Source organism: Cygnus atratus, chromosome 1 (assembly GCF_013377495.2).
Source record: "Cygnus atratus isolate AKBS03 ecotype Queensland, Australia chromosome 1, CAtr_DNAZoo_HiC_assembly, whole genome shotgun sequence".
Classification (NCBI taxonomy): Eukaryota; Metazoa; Chordata; class Aves; order Anseriformes; family Anatidae; genus Cygnus; species Cygnus atratus.
The window spans coordinates 131,772,671-131,789,543 of NC_066362.1; the positions used below are offsets into that span (position 1 = coordinate 131,772,671).

The 16,873-nt window shown below is 39.0% G+C and overlaps 1 protein-coding gene across 10 annotated transcripts in view; it reads right to left on the reverse strand.

Annotated features, from left to right (window-relative positions):
• Positions 1-16,873, reverse strand: part of TBL1X (transducin beta like 1 X-linked) — a 202,906-nt gene that overhangs the window by 17,763 nt on the left and 168,270 nt on the right. For all 10 annotated transcript variants that reach the window (XM_035542349.2, XM_035542350.1, XM_035542358.2 and 7 more), the window contains 4 exons: positions 11,138-11,270; positions 2,678-2,819; positions 326-389; positions 125-222 (listed from right to left, as the gene is read on the reverse strand). In XM_035542349.2, the coding sequence (XP_035398242.1) occupies positions 125-222; positions 326-389; positions 2,678-2,819; positions 11,138-11,270 (437 nt within the window). The remainder of the gene's footprint in view (positions 1-124; positions 223-325; positions 390-2,677; positions 2,820-11,137; positions 11,271-16,873) is intronic.

A 16,873-nucleotide genomic window follows, 5' to 3' on the forward strand; every position in this document is an offset into this window, starting at 1 on the left:
ACAAATTAAAGAAAGGCACACTCCCCAGGACTCCTGGAGCAGAAGAAAATAACCTTATGGAATTCAACAGCACTCACTGAGTCAGCACATTTAAATGTTAGAACTATGTATTTTTAAAACTCACTTTATCAACACCAGCACTTAAAATATAATTCCCCTTTTTGTTCCACTTCAGGGCAAATATCGGACCTTTATGTTGACCTAAGGTGCTTGCAAGGTTACCTGGAATAAAGAAAAGGTTAATATTACAATTTGTTTACACATTACCCAACTTATAGTTGACTGCTGTTAATTGCTTAAGAACAGTAACTGTTGTTTGACTTACCGTCTTCTGTCCATATTCTTGCAAAACCATCATATGAGCCTGTAGCCAATAGTGTTCCATCACTCTGTTGGGATACACATAAATGTCAAAGGTCAATACCAGATGAAATCTATTTCAGCCAAACTTTTTTAAGGTTTGCGCATTATGGTTTATGGGAAATCTGAGGCTACATACTGAGAATAGATAGTATCATTATTACATGACCTAAAGTAAAGGTTAGTACTGCAAATACAAAGCGGAAATAAAACCCTTGAACATCCTCTGAAAAACTGGGCTACACCATCAGATAATATTCAAAAGGATTAGACAAGGAAAAGAAGATACAAATTCTTTAGGATTGTTCCAGGTAACACAGATACTACTACATCTTAGACATATAGAGCCTATAAATCATCAACAGATCATGTAAATCCTTACTAGATCCCAGTTAAGTGAATTTCAGATATCTATACTTGAAAGTAGAACCTAAAAACCTAAGCCACCTACACTCACCATTAACACCCTGAATGCTACCTAACACAAAGAAACTGCTTCCAAATTGTCTAAACAAAGACTCCCACACATGCTCAGAGGCACAGTACCATTGTGGGAAGTCTCAGAAAAGTTGAACTCATGGGTCCCAATTACGAGGAAAGAAGCCCAGTAATCATAATCAGCAAATTATATGTATTCTGCTGGAGGGAGACCTTCATTGAGACCTTCATTTCTAGCATCATGAGTAGAAAAATAGGCTAAAGCATAAAATAATCCTTTAAAACATTATGTGCACTTCAACCCTCCATAAACAGTGAGTCAGCACAACTGTAAGATTTAAGTCAAAGGTATAATGATGTAGGGGGAAGAATATCAAAAGCCAAGCCAACTTCACTGTGCTATACACTTACGTGGACCACTGATAAGGACAAAGGTGACAGCAAAAGGGAAAAAGGCAGGAAAGCTCAGGGACTAGTCATATGGTTTATCCGAAGTCCTTGGTGGTAATTCACATTTTTTGGAAAACTCAAAGCAAGTTGGAAGCACTTGAATGGTTTAAATTAGGAACATTTCCCTACATTAAGTACTAGCACAATAGCAGTAAAGTATCAGTGATCACTGAAGATTGTTAAGGTATAGAACTACTAGAGAAAGTATGCCTTTTTGATTTTTCTCTTAACTGTTCCGCACCTTTGCTTGTCTTTGTCTTTCACCTTCCCTCTTCCTAGTCAATTCATTTTTTCCTGACAATTTTTCTTCACCATGATGTACACAGGAAACGAGTAATAAACATTCTTGGGCCTTATTTTTATTTGCTTTGTTAACTTACCCGTGTTTTCTGTACTATTCATCAACTTGTTGCATCGTGTCAAATAAACAATATATATGGGAAGCTGATTTGTGCAGTGGCCTTATCTTTTACTCTTGTGAAGCACCTAGCTCACCTGAAGGACAATGATATTGCAGTAAAGATTAATCAAATCTTGGTCTCTGTCCAGCAACTGAAACTGATGAGAATCCTTTCTGGTACTTAATTTTTAATCTGCTTTCCTAAGAAACCACAATAATGTGATCACTCTGTCTGTGCTAATATCAACAAAATGGACAGAATGAAAGCGATCTCAAAATTAATTAAGGTTTCTGCAAGGTTTTTTTAAGTTCCTTTTACACTGTTCAGTGACAGAATGGAGACATTAAGCAAGCAGTCTTAACGCTGCCCGAAGACACTGCCCAGACGTTGGGGATTAACAATATTTGTCTCCTCTGCTCACTTCAGTCATCCCTGTGCAAGACTGTATTATCTAAGATAGATAAAAGATTTTGCAGGATGAAAGTTAGCAAGGGATCAGGCAAGAGAGTTCCACCTGGAAAGCGGACAGGTAAAAGAGAATGACTACACATGCTCCATCCAAGACAGACTATAATGTGAGCACATTTTGTTATGCACAACATAGTTCAAATGGGAGAGGATCTTGACAGTCCAATCTCAGAAAAAGCTTCACTGGTGCTTATATGTCCTTGCATGCCAAAATAAAGTAGCTACGAGATGCAAATACATTATTAATCAGCTTTCATTACTACACATATTGCTTATTTAATCTTCATTCTTCAAGTCAGCTAAGTTTATTTTTACCCATGCTCCTAAAAATAGATACATAAATACATCATCGTTAAGCTTGAAGATGACAGCAGTACTGGAAAATGACAGCATGTAGGGGAAAGTTCAGTCTATTATGGGTATCTGAAACAAGAGGTCAGTAGGTTAGGACAGAGGTTCCGGTCACCTCAGATATAAAAGATATGGAGCAGCAGCTGTAATTGCCTCTGAATTAAATTTAGACAGTTAAAAAACATGCACAGTCTTAGAAGCTAGCTTACATTCCAGTCCAATGAAGTCACATCCTTATTGCTGGGGACATCATGTCCTCCTTCTCTTATGCAGTGCCTCAAAACTAGTTGAGTGGAACCACTGTTGCTGTTCTCATTGAGATTCCATATTCTGGCCGTTGAGTCTCCAGATCTATAAAAGCAATCATGCAGAGATGAAAACTCCTGGTGGCGACCCAGCAAACAAAGTAAAAACCTCTGTTTCTGTTTTTATCTGAGATAACGTCACAGAATTTCAAATGCAACTTTCCTCTCCAATTCTGACCTTCCTGCACTCCCCATACCTGCAAGAAAAGTTTTTAAAGGCTAAAACATAATTAAGTTACACCTATCATCTGAATCCACAACATAATTTGCTTTATTCAAAAAAGTTGTACGTTTGCCTGCTCCCTACGTTTTGCACTTCATACACATTGCCATGACTGAGATGGTGTCGGGGAACTTAATGAACATTAAGACAGAAACACAAAGGCTGTGTCCACATGCCTCCCACGAAAGGGGTGCACAGACACGTGAACTCCTAATGGCTCGCAGAGCCCCTGCTGTTCCCCAGGGTGGCAGAGTGCTCTGAAGACAGCATGATGGGACCTACAGCATCACCACCCGCACAGGCACAGAGTGTCACCCAGCAGCCATCACGGGGAAGGGGACCACATGCAGTGTGACAGAGGTGCTGCAGTGCCTGCCCCCTGGTCCTGATGGAGGATTTTAACCTACTTCATAGACAGACTATTTTCTAGGAAGACTGAAACCCCGATTTTGTCTAGAAAATGTGAAGAGGAAGTGAGAAGCTTCTCATAATCTGCTTATAAATTACACATTTGTTTTCACTTTGCATAAATCTTTCTTCCAATGAAAAATGTCTCTGAGGTCAGAAATCAATTTACAGCAAGGTGGAAGATATTGTTTTCTAGTTTACTGGGATTTGTCTCTTGCTTCTCCCTGCTCCTCTCTTTTTAAACAATCGAAAACAACAACAACAACCAAAACAATCAAGTAAGATAGATTGCTTGTTTTGTCCAGAATGTAATTTTCATTTACATTCAGCAAGCAGAAGCTTGGAGCAGCATTGGGATCTCTATTTCCTACAATTCATACAGCCAACATTAAATTTTATTGTTGATACATCTGATGTGTTAGCTTTTCCTTTTTTTTGAAGTAATGACTAAAACTTCCTTTCCCAAAGGTGAGCAAAGAGAAAAAGTATTTCCTTGGAAACTAAAAACATGAGATCCATTTTTGCTTTGATAACTCGTGTATTACTGAAAAAGAAATCTATCGCAAGAGAATTTTAAATTTTCTTCTGGTCTACTAATAAAACATTTTAATTATTTACACTAGAAGTACCAAGCAAATTTTAAACACTTCATACTTTTCAAGTGCAAATATTGACCGACAGAGCATCCAACTGGACTGATCTTTGTGCATTATTGTATCAATAATTTAGCCACGTTTTACATGATCAATAGTTCAACCATAAAAGAAAAAACTTCTCTGCCTGTATCGGTGGCTCTGAGGTCTGCTGGGTCATGGCACACCTGGGGAATCTGCCCCCTCTCTCCTCTGAACCCTCTGTGCCAAGCTGAGATGTGATGGCTGGCCAGGGCTTTGGCAGGCTACCCACAAGCTTCTGCTATACGGCCATTCTTTAATTGTTGGCACACATCTTTCACATTAGTGATTAAGAAACAATTTGAATCGATGTAATTTTTGTCATCATACAGAGCTAGGATTGTAACACAACTTCTTCAAAGGTTTAGAAAACTGAACACCAATTTCGCACTTACTGTCTAGAAAATCAATGAAGTTAATCATAAGGCTCAGAAAATAAGGAACATTTTTAGTTGTGGTAATTCACAATAGTGGGAACATAAGTCTTTCATAGGCTGGGGTTACTGGTTAACATGCTAAGTAGGAAATTGCTTCAGTGCTGGCTTCTCCACTACTAAGACTCTGGGCCAGTTCCGCCCTTACTGTAATAATCCAGTTTGTTATTGGACCCTCTGAATAAAATACTCAGCCACTTGGCTATCAAACACAATATCCTATTGCTAGTTCTAAAAGGGTTATGCTTTGTTTTTCAACAGTTTTATTTAGTCAGTTTTCTGGCTATGCTTGGGCAATCTTATTTTCCAGTATTTTAATTTTGTTTTTCCATTTTCTTCTTCCTAAGGCTACATAAGCTATTATGTGTCCCTGCAGAGAGGCTTTATAAGCCTACCAGCGTGTGGCAGGGGTATTTGTGTGTCTTCCCCTTTGTTGCTGGGGGAAAAAAAAAAAGAAAAAAAAAAAAGTATTCTCTATTCTGGAAAGTATTCTGATTTCTGTTGAATGATTCAGTGAACCCTGCCTTATTAGAGAACCATAGTTCAAGCACAATTCAGAAAGATATTTAATCTCCTTAGCTCACAGAAGCATTTCTATCTGCATGATAAAGCAGCTCATTCCAACATGCGAGTCATGAACACTTGAGTAATAGGTATACTGTTCTGCACTACGGAAGAGTACTGCCAAATTTTAGGAAGGCTTACTTCTGAAGGAATTTTATTTCATGCCCTTCAGCCCTTGTATAATCATGATTCAAGGTGGAAGAACGCTTGCAGAATTTTATTTGTGGCATATAAAATCCCTATTCCATAATAGCCAGCAGAGAGGTTAAAACAGCTGCAGTGTATAAAGAAATTTTAAAGATGATTGTTGAAGCTTGGTATTTCAAATCTTCAGGTGCAGTCTTATAATTACAATAATTTTGATAGCCAGTATTGCTAACATGTATTTAACACTTCTGGCTAAAACAGGTTGGATTTTTTATTTTGTTTTAAAAGAGATTATTAAAAGCATAAAGGGAAGGAAACTCCTCCTCATTTACACACCTAACGTTTCCTTAATAAAACAGGTCTCTTAAAGTAAGTGCTTATGTTTCCTAATGAGTCAGTAGAGGGAAGTGCCTCAGGGGTACCCAGAGGGAGAAGTTAAGTGCCTAAGCCTTATCAGAAGACGTACCGTCTGTCCCGCTGATTCTGCGATATTGCTCCCTGCAACAGGTTGTTCAAACAGAGCTCACCTAATAGCTGACCCATCTGCATTAATGGATTTGATACAGCAAAGAAAGTGGCCCCAGTAAAGTCACCTGCTAATGAATAAGCACTTATGGTTAGCAGAATTAACACCTGGCACTGTCTAGGGGGGGTTGAAATCAACTCCTTCAAACTGGTAATTCAAAAGGATTATTCAGGAGGTAGTTCACAACAGGTCCTAAACAGATGATGTGAGGAATACAGTAACTCAAAGCATTACGTAAAACCCCAAGATGAAGGCGGAAAATGTCCCAGCAACATCTTTTCCTGCTTCTGCCATATACAGCCTTACTCGAAAGATCTTACGGACAACAGCTTTTATGGCTAGTTCTTATGCTGACCAAGGAGAGCGAAGATGCACGCAGAGCTCTGCAAGATACAAAGTTCCCCTGTCTGAAAGAGGCCGGTGTAGGGCAGCAAAGATAAGCCAAGAAACCTACTGCTGGGTTTTGGGAATGAGGCCAGGCTCTTCTGCTTCACAGCCACGAGAATTACTGCAAGGGCATGGGTGGATGTAAGAGAACAGAGCGTGATCTTGGAAACTGCCTCAATGTCCAGACAGAAGTATCTTAAATTCAACTAGAAAAGCTTTTGAAATTCAAGGCTCCAGCAACCTTGACATTCACAGTCTACTTCAATACTGGGAAATTCAAACATGTTCAGGAACATTCTGGGTCACTGGACCATGATCACCTATGCGAGCAAGCTGGCAGATTGCTCCCTGGCCAGAGCGTGGCCTGTTTGAGTTGGCTCTCTCTGCCGGGGCCTTTAGGGCGCATCGCTGCGCTCGGGGCCCTGCCCATCCCTGAATAACTCCTGGCCGTAGGGAACAGACCAGAGACAGCCCCAGCGTGCGGCCCGTGGGCAGCCGCCCCGTTTGGCAGCCAGGACGGTTTGCGAGCACAGACACTGGCCGTTGCGTGCCAGCTGGCCTCCGTGCCTCGGAATATTCCCACGCATGTTTAGTTTGCTAATGTGGACGTAGCTGTAATGAGTTTCTGCAACACCCAGAGAACACAACCATCTGTAATAACTTGTGTGTGTCGTTCAATTACAAAACAGAAATTGAAAGATATTTCGTGGAAGAAATCAGTCTTTGAAGAGGAAGACACCTGGATTTTAAGAGCAAAATTGGAATTATGGATGGGAATGGCCATATCTCAAGATTATATACATATATATATATATATTTAACTAGTCAAAAACACTACATGCAATTACTCATTTCAGAATGTTGATTACCTTCATAAGGTGTAATTAATCTTTTTACAAAAACTGCATGTATGTACTTTACTGCACTATTACAATGCTTCCCTTTGTAACATCTAAGCATTCTTCTCATAAGTATCTGGTGACAGCCATGCTTTTGATAGCCTTCACTGGTATCTCTAGTCTCCTCCATCTTCCACTTCAAGGGTTATGGGTGCGGTGGAAGATGAAGAGCAGTTGCAGAATACATTTTTCTGACTGTTTGATCAGAGAAACTCCTGTATCCACATTTATTTTTTAAATAGCCTTTTGCAAAGTCCAGAAAATATACATTCCTGTGCTACCCTTCACACCCTTAAAAGTCATTGTGATTGAGTAGATGGAACATCAAATATACAACTCCCTTTCTGTCAGTGGGGTACTCACTAACTCTGGAAACCAACGCTCTAATTTTGGATAATTTGTTCTGCAAACTAATCCCCTTAACACAGCTTGCTTCAGATTAGGTCGTGAACCTGCATTATTCTTTTAGTGCTTTGAAGATTACATCAGGTTGCTTTCTAAACTGGCACGAATTGTTAGATTTATTACTTGTATAACAGGGCTTGAAGAAAATACTTTGCCACAAATTGAGATTCAATTGTGCTAGGCACTATATAAACAGAACAAATGCGTTATTTCACTTATTTAATAGTTAAGGTTTTATATGTGTTTTTTTTAAGGAGACAACAGATTGGTACAATCAGGCAGATGGGAAAACAGAAGAAAACTAAGGACTGGGCAGCACAATATGGATATTATAGAATCTAACAATTCATTTTTTGCACATCAGACTAACTGCAGTTGTATTTTTTGAAGCATTACTTTGTAAAGGACAAACAGAACTGCAGCATACTGTATACCTTAGGGAATTTCTCCCCCCTTGTTTACCCGATGCCATAATACATAGTTTACCTGTAGATGATAACCTGCACTATTATTATACCAGACATCTCAAATACTTCTTTGTGCAATGGCATCATCAATCCAATCCCTTCCTTCAGTTTCATTTTTTGCTGTGTGATCCATGCTATTTCAGTCGTGTAAGCTTCATAAGGCACTCACTCATTGCTGCATTATTTGAAGGCTAACTGAATTCACTTTGTTTCTTAGGAGCAGGCTAGAATCTGATCAAGATGCACATGAATCTAAGTCATTTGCATTTTCATTGCACTGCCATTAGTCTGCTTGAGATACAGTACCTGGCTTTGCTTTCTACCCATGCATGCACTTATATGCTTCCAATATCAATAGCAAAGCTTATTAATAAAGACCTACTACTCTGAATGGTAAAGCCTAACTGAAGGGATAGTGAGACGTTATCTTAAAAATATAACTAACGGTGCTGATTATTGTCCTCCAGCTTTATGGTAAACTGTGTAAGACATCACTGCACCGTGCTCGTCTCTTTATCCATCTACTAGTGCTTAGCGCTCTGCAGCAGAATTCATCACCCACTGGTTCCTCAGTCCCAGTTTAAACTTTGCATACAAGGACCATGAACTACAGACCCTGTCAATGCAGCATGGCAAGCACTGGGAAAGACAGTGAGCTGGATACCAGGAAGTAGTTACCAATGCCAAAGCCAATAGATGAGGTCTAAGCACCTATGCTGAGGAGTCTTAACTCCCTATATAATGAGTTGAGAGATGTAGGTACCTGCAGAGGAACAGAGCACTTGAGTAGATGCCTAACTTCAGCTGTGCAGGTATTCTCCAGAATAAAGCAGCATTCTTCACTTCAACTCAGGCGCCACCAGGTGTCCCTAAAGAATAATTCTGTATGGTATTCTTTCTCCCCATGGATTCTTCCTTAGATAATGTGGTTGTGCTAATGGATCATCTGAAGGCTGTTTTCCATAAAATTCAAATAAATACCACAATGGATATGTTTACTATTATAAGGCATGTTGTTTAGGATGACTTGGCTAAAGGAGATCTATTGTATCAACAAATACAGTGCCTCCATTTGAATGATCCTAAATAAAGTACTAAGAAGGACAACAGCCCTCAAGATGGCCCATGAAACTTCTAAGTTTGCCCCTGCTACTGAAAAACTCTCCTAGATTCTATGAAACCTTCTCTAGATTTTCATGTTTAATAAGAACGAACCATGAAAACAATTTAATGGGGTTATGTAAATAATTGCATCTTCATTTTTGATGTTTCCTTCACTATTAGGTCAAGATTTAGCATTATCTATGGGTAATTAAAGCATTTAGGCATACATGTATTGAAAAGTTAGAGTATTAAAGTTAGAGTATTCAGCATCACTTATTATTCACACGTCATTACACAGGACCTAACATTTCATGAGCATCACAGATTCTTTGCCTTCCCCTAATTCATTTTTTTTCCTTGAAAACAACCTCTCAGATTTGGGCCAGGACAATTATGGAATATGCTGCAGTTCTTCCACATTCATCAATCCTAGTTTTTATTTATTTATACATGACATAAATCTCATTTTATGGCTCATTCAACTATATGCTGGTAAGAGGACAATCTGTGTGAAGTAACTGTTTTATGCTGACCTGTTTTAATAGGAGAGTGATCTTAATGATCAGAAGTTCCCTTGTTAATAATAATAATACTTTGGCTTGGATCTTTGCTGGGGATAAGTAATACTGCCTAATAATATTGCTTGAGATACTAGAAGATTGAGTGGGTAGAAGAATAGGGGTAGCAGAAAATACAGCAAGTGCATGGCACAGGAGCATGGCTGCTATTACTGCTCTCGTCTGTATCATGGAATCACCCACAGACTATAACAGATCAGAAGACTCACCAAGCCTATGGAAAAAAAAGAGCTGAAAACCCACGTAGTTCACCCCAAACCCCTACATACACTTTTTGCAAATTCTGCTTCTATGCCCACTTAAAATGAATACATGAAGATACCTAGTATTATAAATGTTAAAAAGTTATATTAGGCCTGGACATTCCAGAAATAAGTTATATTCAGAAAGATTCTGTTTTTGAAAAATTCTGTTTGTCATCTGAAATCATTCTTTGGAAACTCTGTTAGAGACCTTGTGCTATTTCTCCAATATATTTATTTCTGCTAATTCATTATGCTTTTTCTCTATGTATTTCAAAGCTGGGGCCTTGAATTCTCGTTTGCATTCTAATTTTTTAGTTTCATGCATTAAGTTGACGAAGATATCATAAGACTATTCTGATGATCTTGCAAAAAGGGAAAAAAAAAAAAAAGACTTTCCTTTTCCTTGTAAGAAATGTGTTGTGATTCTGTTAGGTAACTTTGTGAATGATGAAGACCCATTCCTTTCCTCTAACTTGTATCAGCTTTCCTACATGTTCTCAGTTAGGCCATTTAAATTTTGCCTTCATTTTAAGGTTTTAATTTTAAGTATGGACAAACACAGGTTCCAACACTGAGCACAGCTCTCAGACTATGTTTACATTAGCATTTAAGTTTGGATCAAAAGTGTTTTTTCTAAGTCAGTCTGCTGATTGTCCTACTTAGCACGCTTTGGTTGTCATGGCTGCGCAGCACCAGAAAACACAAATAAGACTATTTTTCAATGAAATTGAGCCAAAATATGCCCTCAAACCATTTCTTAATGATTAGTTTATCAGACATAACCAGGTCCAATCTGAAGCACCCCTCTCCAATACAAACAGTGGTGACATAAGGCCCTCACGCAATAGTCCTGCTTTCCAGACCTACTCTAATTTGTGCTGTACCATGCTAATGCAGACACAGCAAAGGAGAACTCTGCTTTAGTCTCTATACTTTCTAAAAGAGAATTTGGATGGCAAAGGCTTTCTGAAACCCCAATGCGCACCATTAACTCAGAAGAGCAGGAGCAGATTGCATGAACTTCTAACACTCTGAGAATTATCCAGTTATTTTAAAAACCTTCAAAATTTGTTAATGTGTATTCAGGGCCACAGAGCACACGTCTTAAATGTGCAAATGCTTCATATTCTGCGTCACCTTATAATTACTTAACTCCTACATAGGTACAGTACTACTGAAAAAAACAGTTGCAGGCTGGAAAAACAGCAGGGAGATTACTGATTAACCTCTACTATATGCTCTCAAGTTCTTGCATCTCTAAATAGACTCTAATTGCAGCAGCTGGTTTCAGTCATGGTCTTACCCAGATGCTAGCAGGTCACTGACAGGGTTCCAGGCACAGATGAACACCTCTGATTCATGGCCCCGAAGGACTGTTGCTTTGTTAGGAGGAATTTCAACATCCCCGTCAATTTCCATTGGCTTTGAATGATTATCTGTAAGGAGATATATCAGAATAAGTAATTCGCAAGATGCTGTTAGGTCTGCATTAAAAACAGCTGGCTACCTGTGGCCTAGAACTTAAAGCAACATATACGCTACAAATAATGTTCTGCGTCGTGTCACTGACCCTATTATTCTATTTTCTTCCCTAAGGTGATTCAAAGTTATGATATTTTCTCAAAATCTAGAGCTTTTGAAGATATTCTGTATAAATGTATGTCGCTTTAAATAGGTAGCATTTATTTCCGTATAGTTCTTCTTGAAGCTGGCTTCGTTAAAATCAGCTGATAGATTTATTAAAGTATGAGATTGCTACATTTGAGAAAAGCTTTATGCTGTTCTTCTAAAAAAGCAGCATGCAATACATTCTTTTTCTTAGACAGTGTCCAGTTAGAAGTATGTGGGGCTACTCACAGATGAAGGATTTATCAAGTAAGGGTCTCATGCCCTGAGCACAGCAGGGAAACGGTCAGTGATCTCCTTAAGAAGGGGACCAAATGTAGGGGACCAACTGATGCACAGATATACGTAACGTGCATGCTGGAATTCTGGGGTTGTTTAGACTACAGTATAAGCAACTTTGTTTCTGTAAAGCTCTTTTGTTTCCTTAAGTAAAAAAGAAGTGAATTTTAAATGATGAATTTCTCTTAGTGGCAATATTTCATTCCAATTCACATCGTAAACAATGTTTTCACTCCAGATTTTCATTGCTTCAGTATAAATGTTCATCATTCAGCTCAAACGACGCCTCCTGGAAGCAACACAAGATTACTGTCCTCGTGAACGAGACACCAGTCAAGGGCAGATAGGGCAGCGGAACAACGGACAGATGTTATGTACAGAAATGCAGCCCATTTCACAGAAAGCACATCCAAGAGCAGACAGCTGGCAGGCTGTCAGAGAGGCAGCCTCGTGTTATCTAATCGATGCCTCGGCCAGCTGATCTGCTCTGATTGATCAAAATCCAAGTTCTCATTCTGGGTTAAGTCTTTTAGTTAGTCATTCTTTAATCACATATGGAGATCCATAGGTTCACAAGTAGAATAATTATGCTCCTTTATTGCCACATGTTTATGGCATTTAGAATCAGCCATCTGTCCTGATACTCATGCTCTGTTGAGCTATTGCCCACTGACTGGCAAAACAGACTGTGATGTTACACAACTGCCATCAGAAGGAAGATCTCCAGATTTCTACCCTTACCCATGCTTTTGAATACCCTGATTTGCTCTAATTTATGCTGACTCGTATATGTACCACTGCATATTTGGGTAGGTACCCTATTAACCGTGTCTGTGCCAGAGCTATGCCACAGATTCACAAATAACTCAATGAGTTTCATAGCACTGAGTATTAAAATCAGAAAACAACAGTAGTTTCACAGTTCACATTCCTAATTCGACATACCTGTACTTACAATGACATTTATTACCTATGGACTTGTGGCATAAAACTAAACATAATGCCCATTCACAAATGCTATTACAAATTTACAAATTAAATTAAAAATGCCTATTCACAAAACCTACACCCATGCTGAGTCCCTGCATTAAGCATTGTCCTTGATAACTCCCTGTATTAAAATTAATACTGTCAGGATATACTAGTACTCGAGATCTAGCCTGACATTTGCAGCTTGGAACTCTGATGACGTTCTGAATAATCAGGGCAATAAAGAGCAAAGCACTCTTCAAGCCGACCAGAAGATACGAGCCTAGAACTCCTCCTCTGTGTCTCACCGCAATGAAAAATCACCAGGTTTAAAGCACACTTTGATGAGAGAAACAGCAGCATGGTAACTATTATGTATTCATGTGTGTCTTGTTCACAGTGTGAGTTGGAAGCTCAGGCTAGATCAAGAAGTAAGATCTTCCAAGTGTTTTAATTTGTAAAATTTAAACGAGATGCTACTCTTACCACATACGATCCTCCTGTCACCTGCCTGTCTCTAAAGGCAGATCTGCTTTTCACTCTTGAACAAAACCAAATGACGGCTTGGAAGCAGCATTACTCCAAGGTCCTAGAGTTATGAGGTGCTATCAGAGCAAGGCCATCTGATACTTAGAAGTATTTTCTGTTTGTACATGGCCAGATAGAGGAACCTACACAGACACTTTGAATGTTATTAATTACTGTGAAAAAAACAAAAAAACAACAAAGTTGTGCTATGGAAAAGAAACCTCGATCCTTGATCAGCTGATACCTGCATTAGTACATGCAAGACTGACTGCCCTTAGGGGGCAATGAAATACCTGCACAATTATTTCATATTATTTTCCACTACCGATTTTGACACCATAGCTTTAATGGATCAGGAGAAAGAGGGAAAAATGAGAAGTCTTTCAGTAATTGTTTGCAATTACTTCCTGTTTTCATCAGTAATTAAATACTGATGTTAAGGAACATTTATATTTACAGGGTTAGTCTTAAGCACAACATTTAAAATACCCCATTGAATAAACAGGATGCTTCTTATTTCTGGGATACTGCTTCAGGCTCTTTTCAGATTTATATAGACACTGGCAATACAAAACTGATATGATGAAGTTGTACTGAGTGCAATGGATCTTCACAGGTGAAAAGCATAGGCTGTGGGTCACATATTGCAGAACTGTGCTTAAATGTTAATACAAACTATTTTCTAAAGGCCAGAGGATCTTTGGTTGAGACTTCATTATATTCTCATGCTTTTCCTCAAACATATTAAAAATATAAAACCACTGGAAATTAAAAGTTATACCCCCCCCCCAAGTTATGATTTTTTTCTTTAAATGTAATTTTAACACACCAATGAGTGATTCCAACTCTCTTTTTTTTTTCCAGCAAATAAAAAAAATAATATGTATTTTTAAGATCTTATCAGTGCTAACCCTGACTTTTCTCAGGAAATGTTTTTTGACTTAAATCTTTGACAGGCCATTCACTGAAGTTGTTCTTTATGGCTGTAGTTACAATAAAGGAACTGGGTTCAGTCTTTTTTCCAGAGCTTTATTTTTCTTAAACCCAAGCCAATCCTTGCAAATATAATGAAACAAACGACAGTAAGAAATATTTGAGCTGGAAAACAATCCAAAGTTTGGCTCCATTTCTACATGCCTTTTTTTTTTTTTAAACTAATTTTTAAAGTGACTCAAAACTGAAAACATTATTCAGGAAGCAGCATAAGAGGGTAGCAATTTTATCTGTTTTTTTCTTTTTAAAAAAAAATCTTCATCTGAAAGTGTTGTTAGTATAAGATTTTTCCTCTCTCCCTTTGTTAAATCAAATGAACCTATTGTATTACTTATAATACATAAAAATATATTATATTAAATATATTAATGCTTTTTTTGGGAGACTTACAGTGTCAAGGAGAACTCCATGTCAGAATAAATGCAAACAAGATAACTTCCTAGACAGCTCCTCCACCTGCTCCCTGACCCCACCGTTTTATGACAGGTTGACGTGGGTGACTTCCAGACTATGCCTAAGGACCAGCACACTCCCCAAGCCCATCCCAATATATACCAGTTCTGCAGAATCCAGCAATAGTGGAAATTAACGTTTGGGAAGACTCTCGCATCTTTCATATCAGCAGTCTTTCCTACCCAGTAGGTCTCCCAGCTTCCCAGCTTTCACCTTACCAGTCTTATGTCCCATCTTAAACTTCCGAACCTATCCTAAACCTTTTGTCCTAAGCTCTTGCCAGATCTTTCATCTCAGTACATCTGAAACTGAACAGACTTTCTAAACACAGTGATCAGGTAAGGCTGGATATACAGTTTGCCATGTATAAGCAATAAAACGGAAGGGCATTACCTCTTTGTTAAATCATTCACATAACTATATTTTTTTAACTTTACCATAAAAGAAGGAAATATAATTGTAAGATCACTAATCAGACCTATGCAATAAACAGATCTATGCCAGCTAGATCTGTTTGTCCTTATTTCTAGTGGTTTCTGATCATTACCGAGGAAGATCTCTTGCAGTTTATTTGCACAGGTCTGCTCAAAGGTGAGAACGTCAGTTGTGCAGCTCTGTACGCATCTCCCACGCATAATCCTCAGTCTGCAGCTGTGCTACACCACCTTGCTGACATCCTCTGAATGACTCAGACAGAAAGGTTACGGTCCTCCCAAGGCAAGGGAGACGCAGATCAGAGAGTCAGCTGTTCCTGGATTTCTCAGCAGCTTCTCTCCAAAGCCTCCTTCTCCATAAACTGCAGACCTCACCTCTTTGCCCACGATGACCAGGTGGCACAACAGCAGCTGCCAACAAGATGTGCCACCTGGCCAGCTACTTCTCAAGGGCCTTTCATCTTCCCACTGCCACTGCTCTGCTAACTTGTCTGCCTGGCAGGCTCCTTAGCCACATCAGTGCTTTGAAATTTGCAGTCGGGTGGCCGGTCTCATTGGTTGACATGGATCCTGCCTCTGTGAAACTGCTGGACAACACCCACGTCATGCTCTTGCATCTTGCTCCAGACAGAGCTCTTAGATGATACGAAGTCATATGGGACTTTTCCTCCTCGTTACTCCAAGAAAGGTCTGCAAATGTGTGTGAAACTCCTATTAAAAACCACTGCGAGAATGATTATTTCTACTAGTAACATGGCAGATCTGAGAGACTGAGGTTTACAGTGCGGTCACACATCTGAACTGATCTGCAAGGCTCTCCTTTTTTTAACACAATACCATGTGTGCTTCTTCAGATCAGAGGAAGTAAGTCTGAGAGGTTCTGCATTTGTGATGATCTGATAATTGGTTTTCTGCCTTCAGAATTTGTTTTCTGTTCTGAGACAGGAAAACGTTCCCCAAAATTTTTTACCAGTGGGCTGAAGGAAAGGGTCAACAAAAACAGATTTCAGCACTTCATACATTTAAAAGTACTTTCATTTCTGTTTGTACCCCTTTGTATATGAAGTAAGTTCAATTTCAAAACAAAGGATCAGCTGCAAGTAAAACATTAACATTTCACAGTCTAAAAACAGGTAGCATTTTGGATTTTTTCAGAACTTTAAAAAAATGCTTTCTCAAAATCAAATGTAATTTAAATCCTTTCAGTGTTATTGGGGAAAACCATCCCGTCTAACTGGAATTCTCTGAAGAAAAACCTGGTTTGAAAGCATTTTTCTCACTGACCCGTAGAGGAATCTATTCAGGTCGAAGAGAAGACAGAGACTGATAAAGGCATCTACACTGCAGAACAAAGAAAATCTGTTACGTGACAGCAGTCTTGACCTGTTATTTGTCTAAGCCAAAGAGCTCTTGGGGTTTCCTACAAAACCTGCCAGGCACGTTCCTCTAGAATTTTTTCTGAAGGAAATCATGCATGGAGGTTTCATTTCAGATGTTACCCAGTGCCCTAATATGGCTTTCACACAGAAACCAGAACCATGAATCACATCTGCTCCGCAATGTTAGCACAGCCATCGAGATTCAGCTACGCCCACAGCTACGTGCACTCCTTGTTTTATACGCCTAATGCTAGACATCTAGGACATGAGCTCAGTCTGTCACCAGTAAAACAAGGGTGAATTCAGAGCTCTTGAGGACTGACTGTTCCCATAGACTAAGGAAGCCCAGGGAAGGTAGGATCTTCACTTAGATTCCTG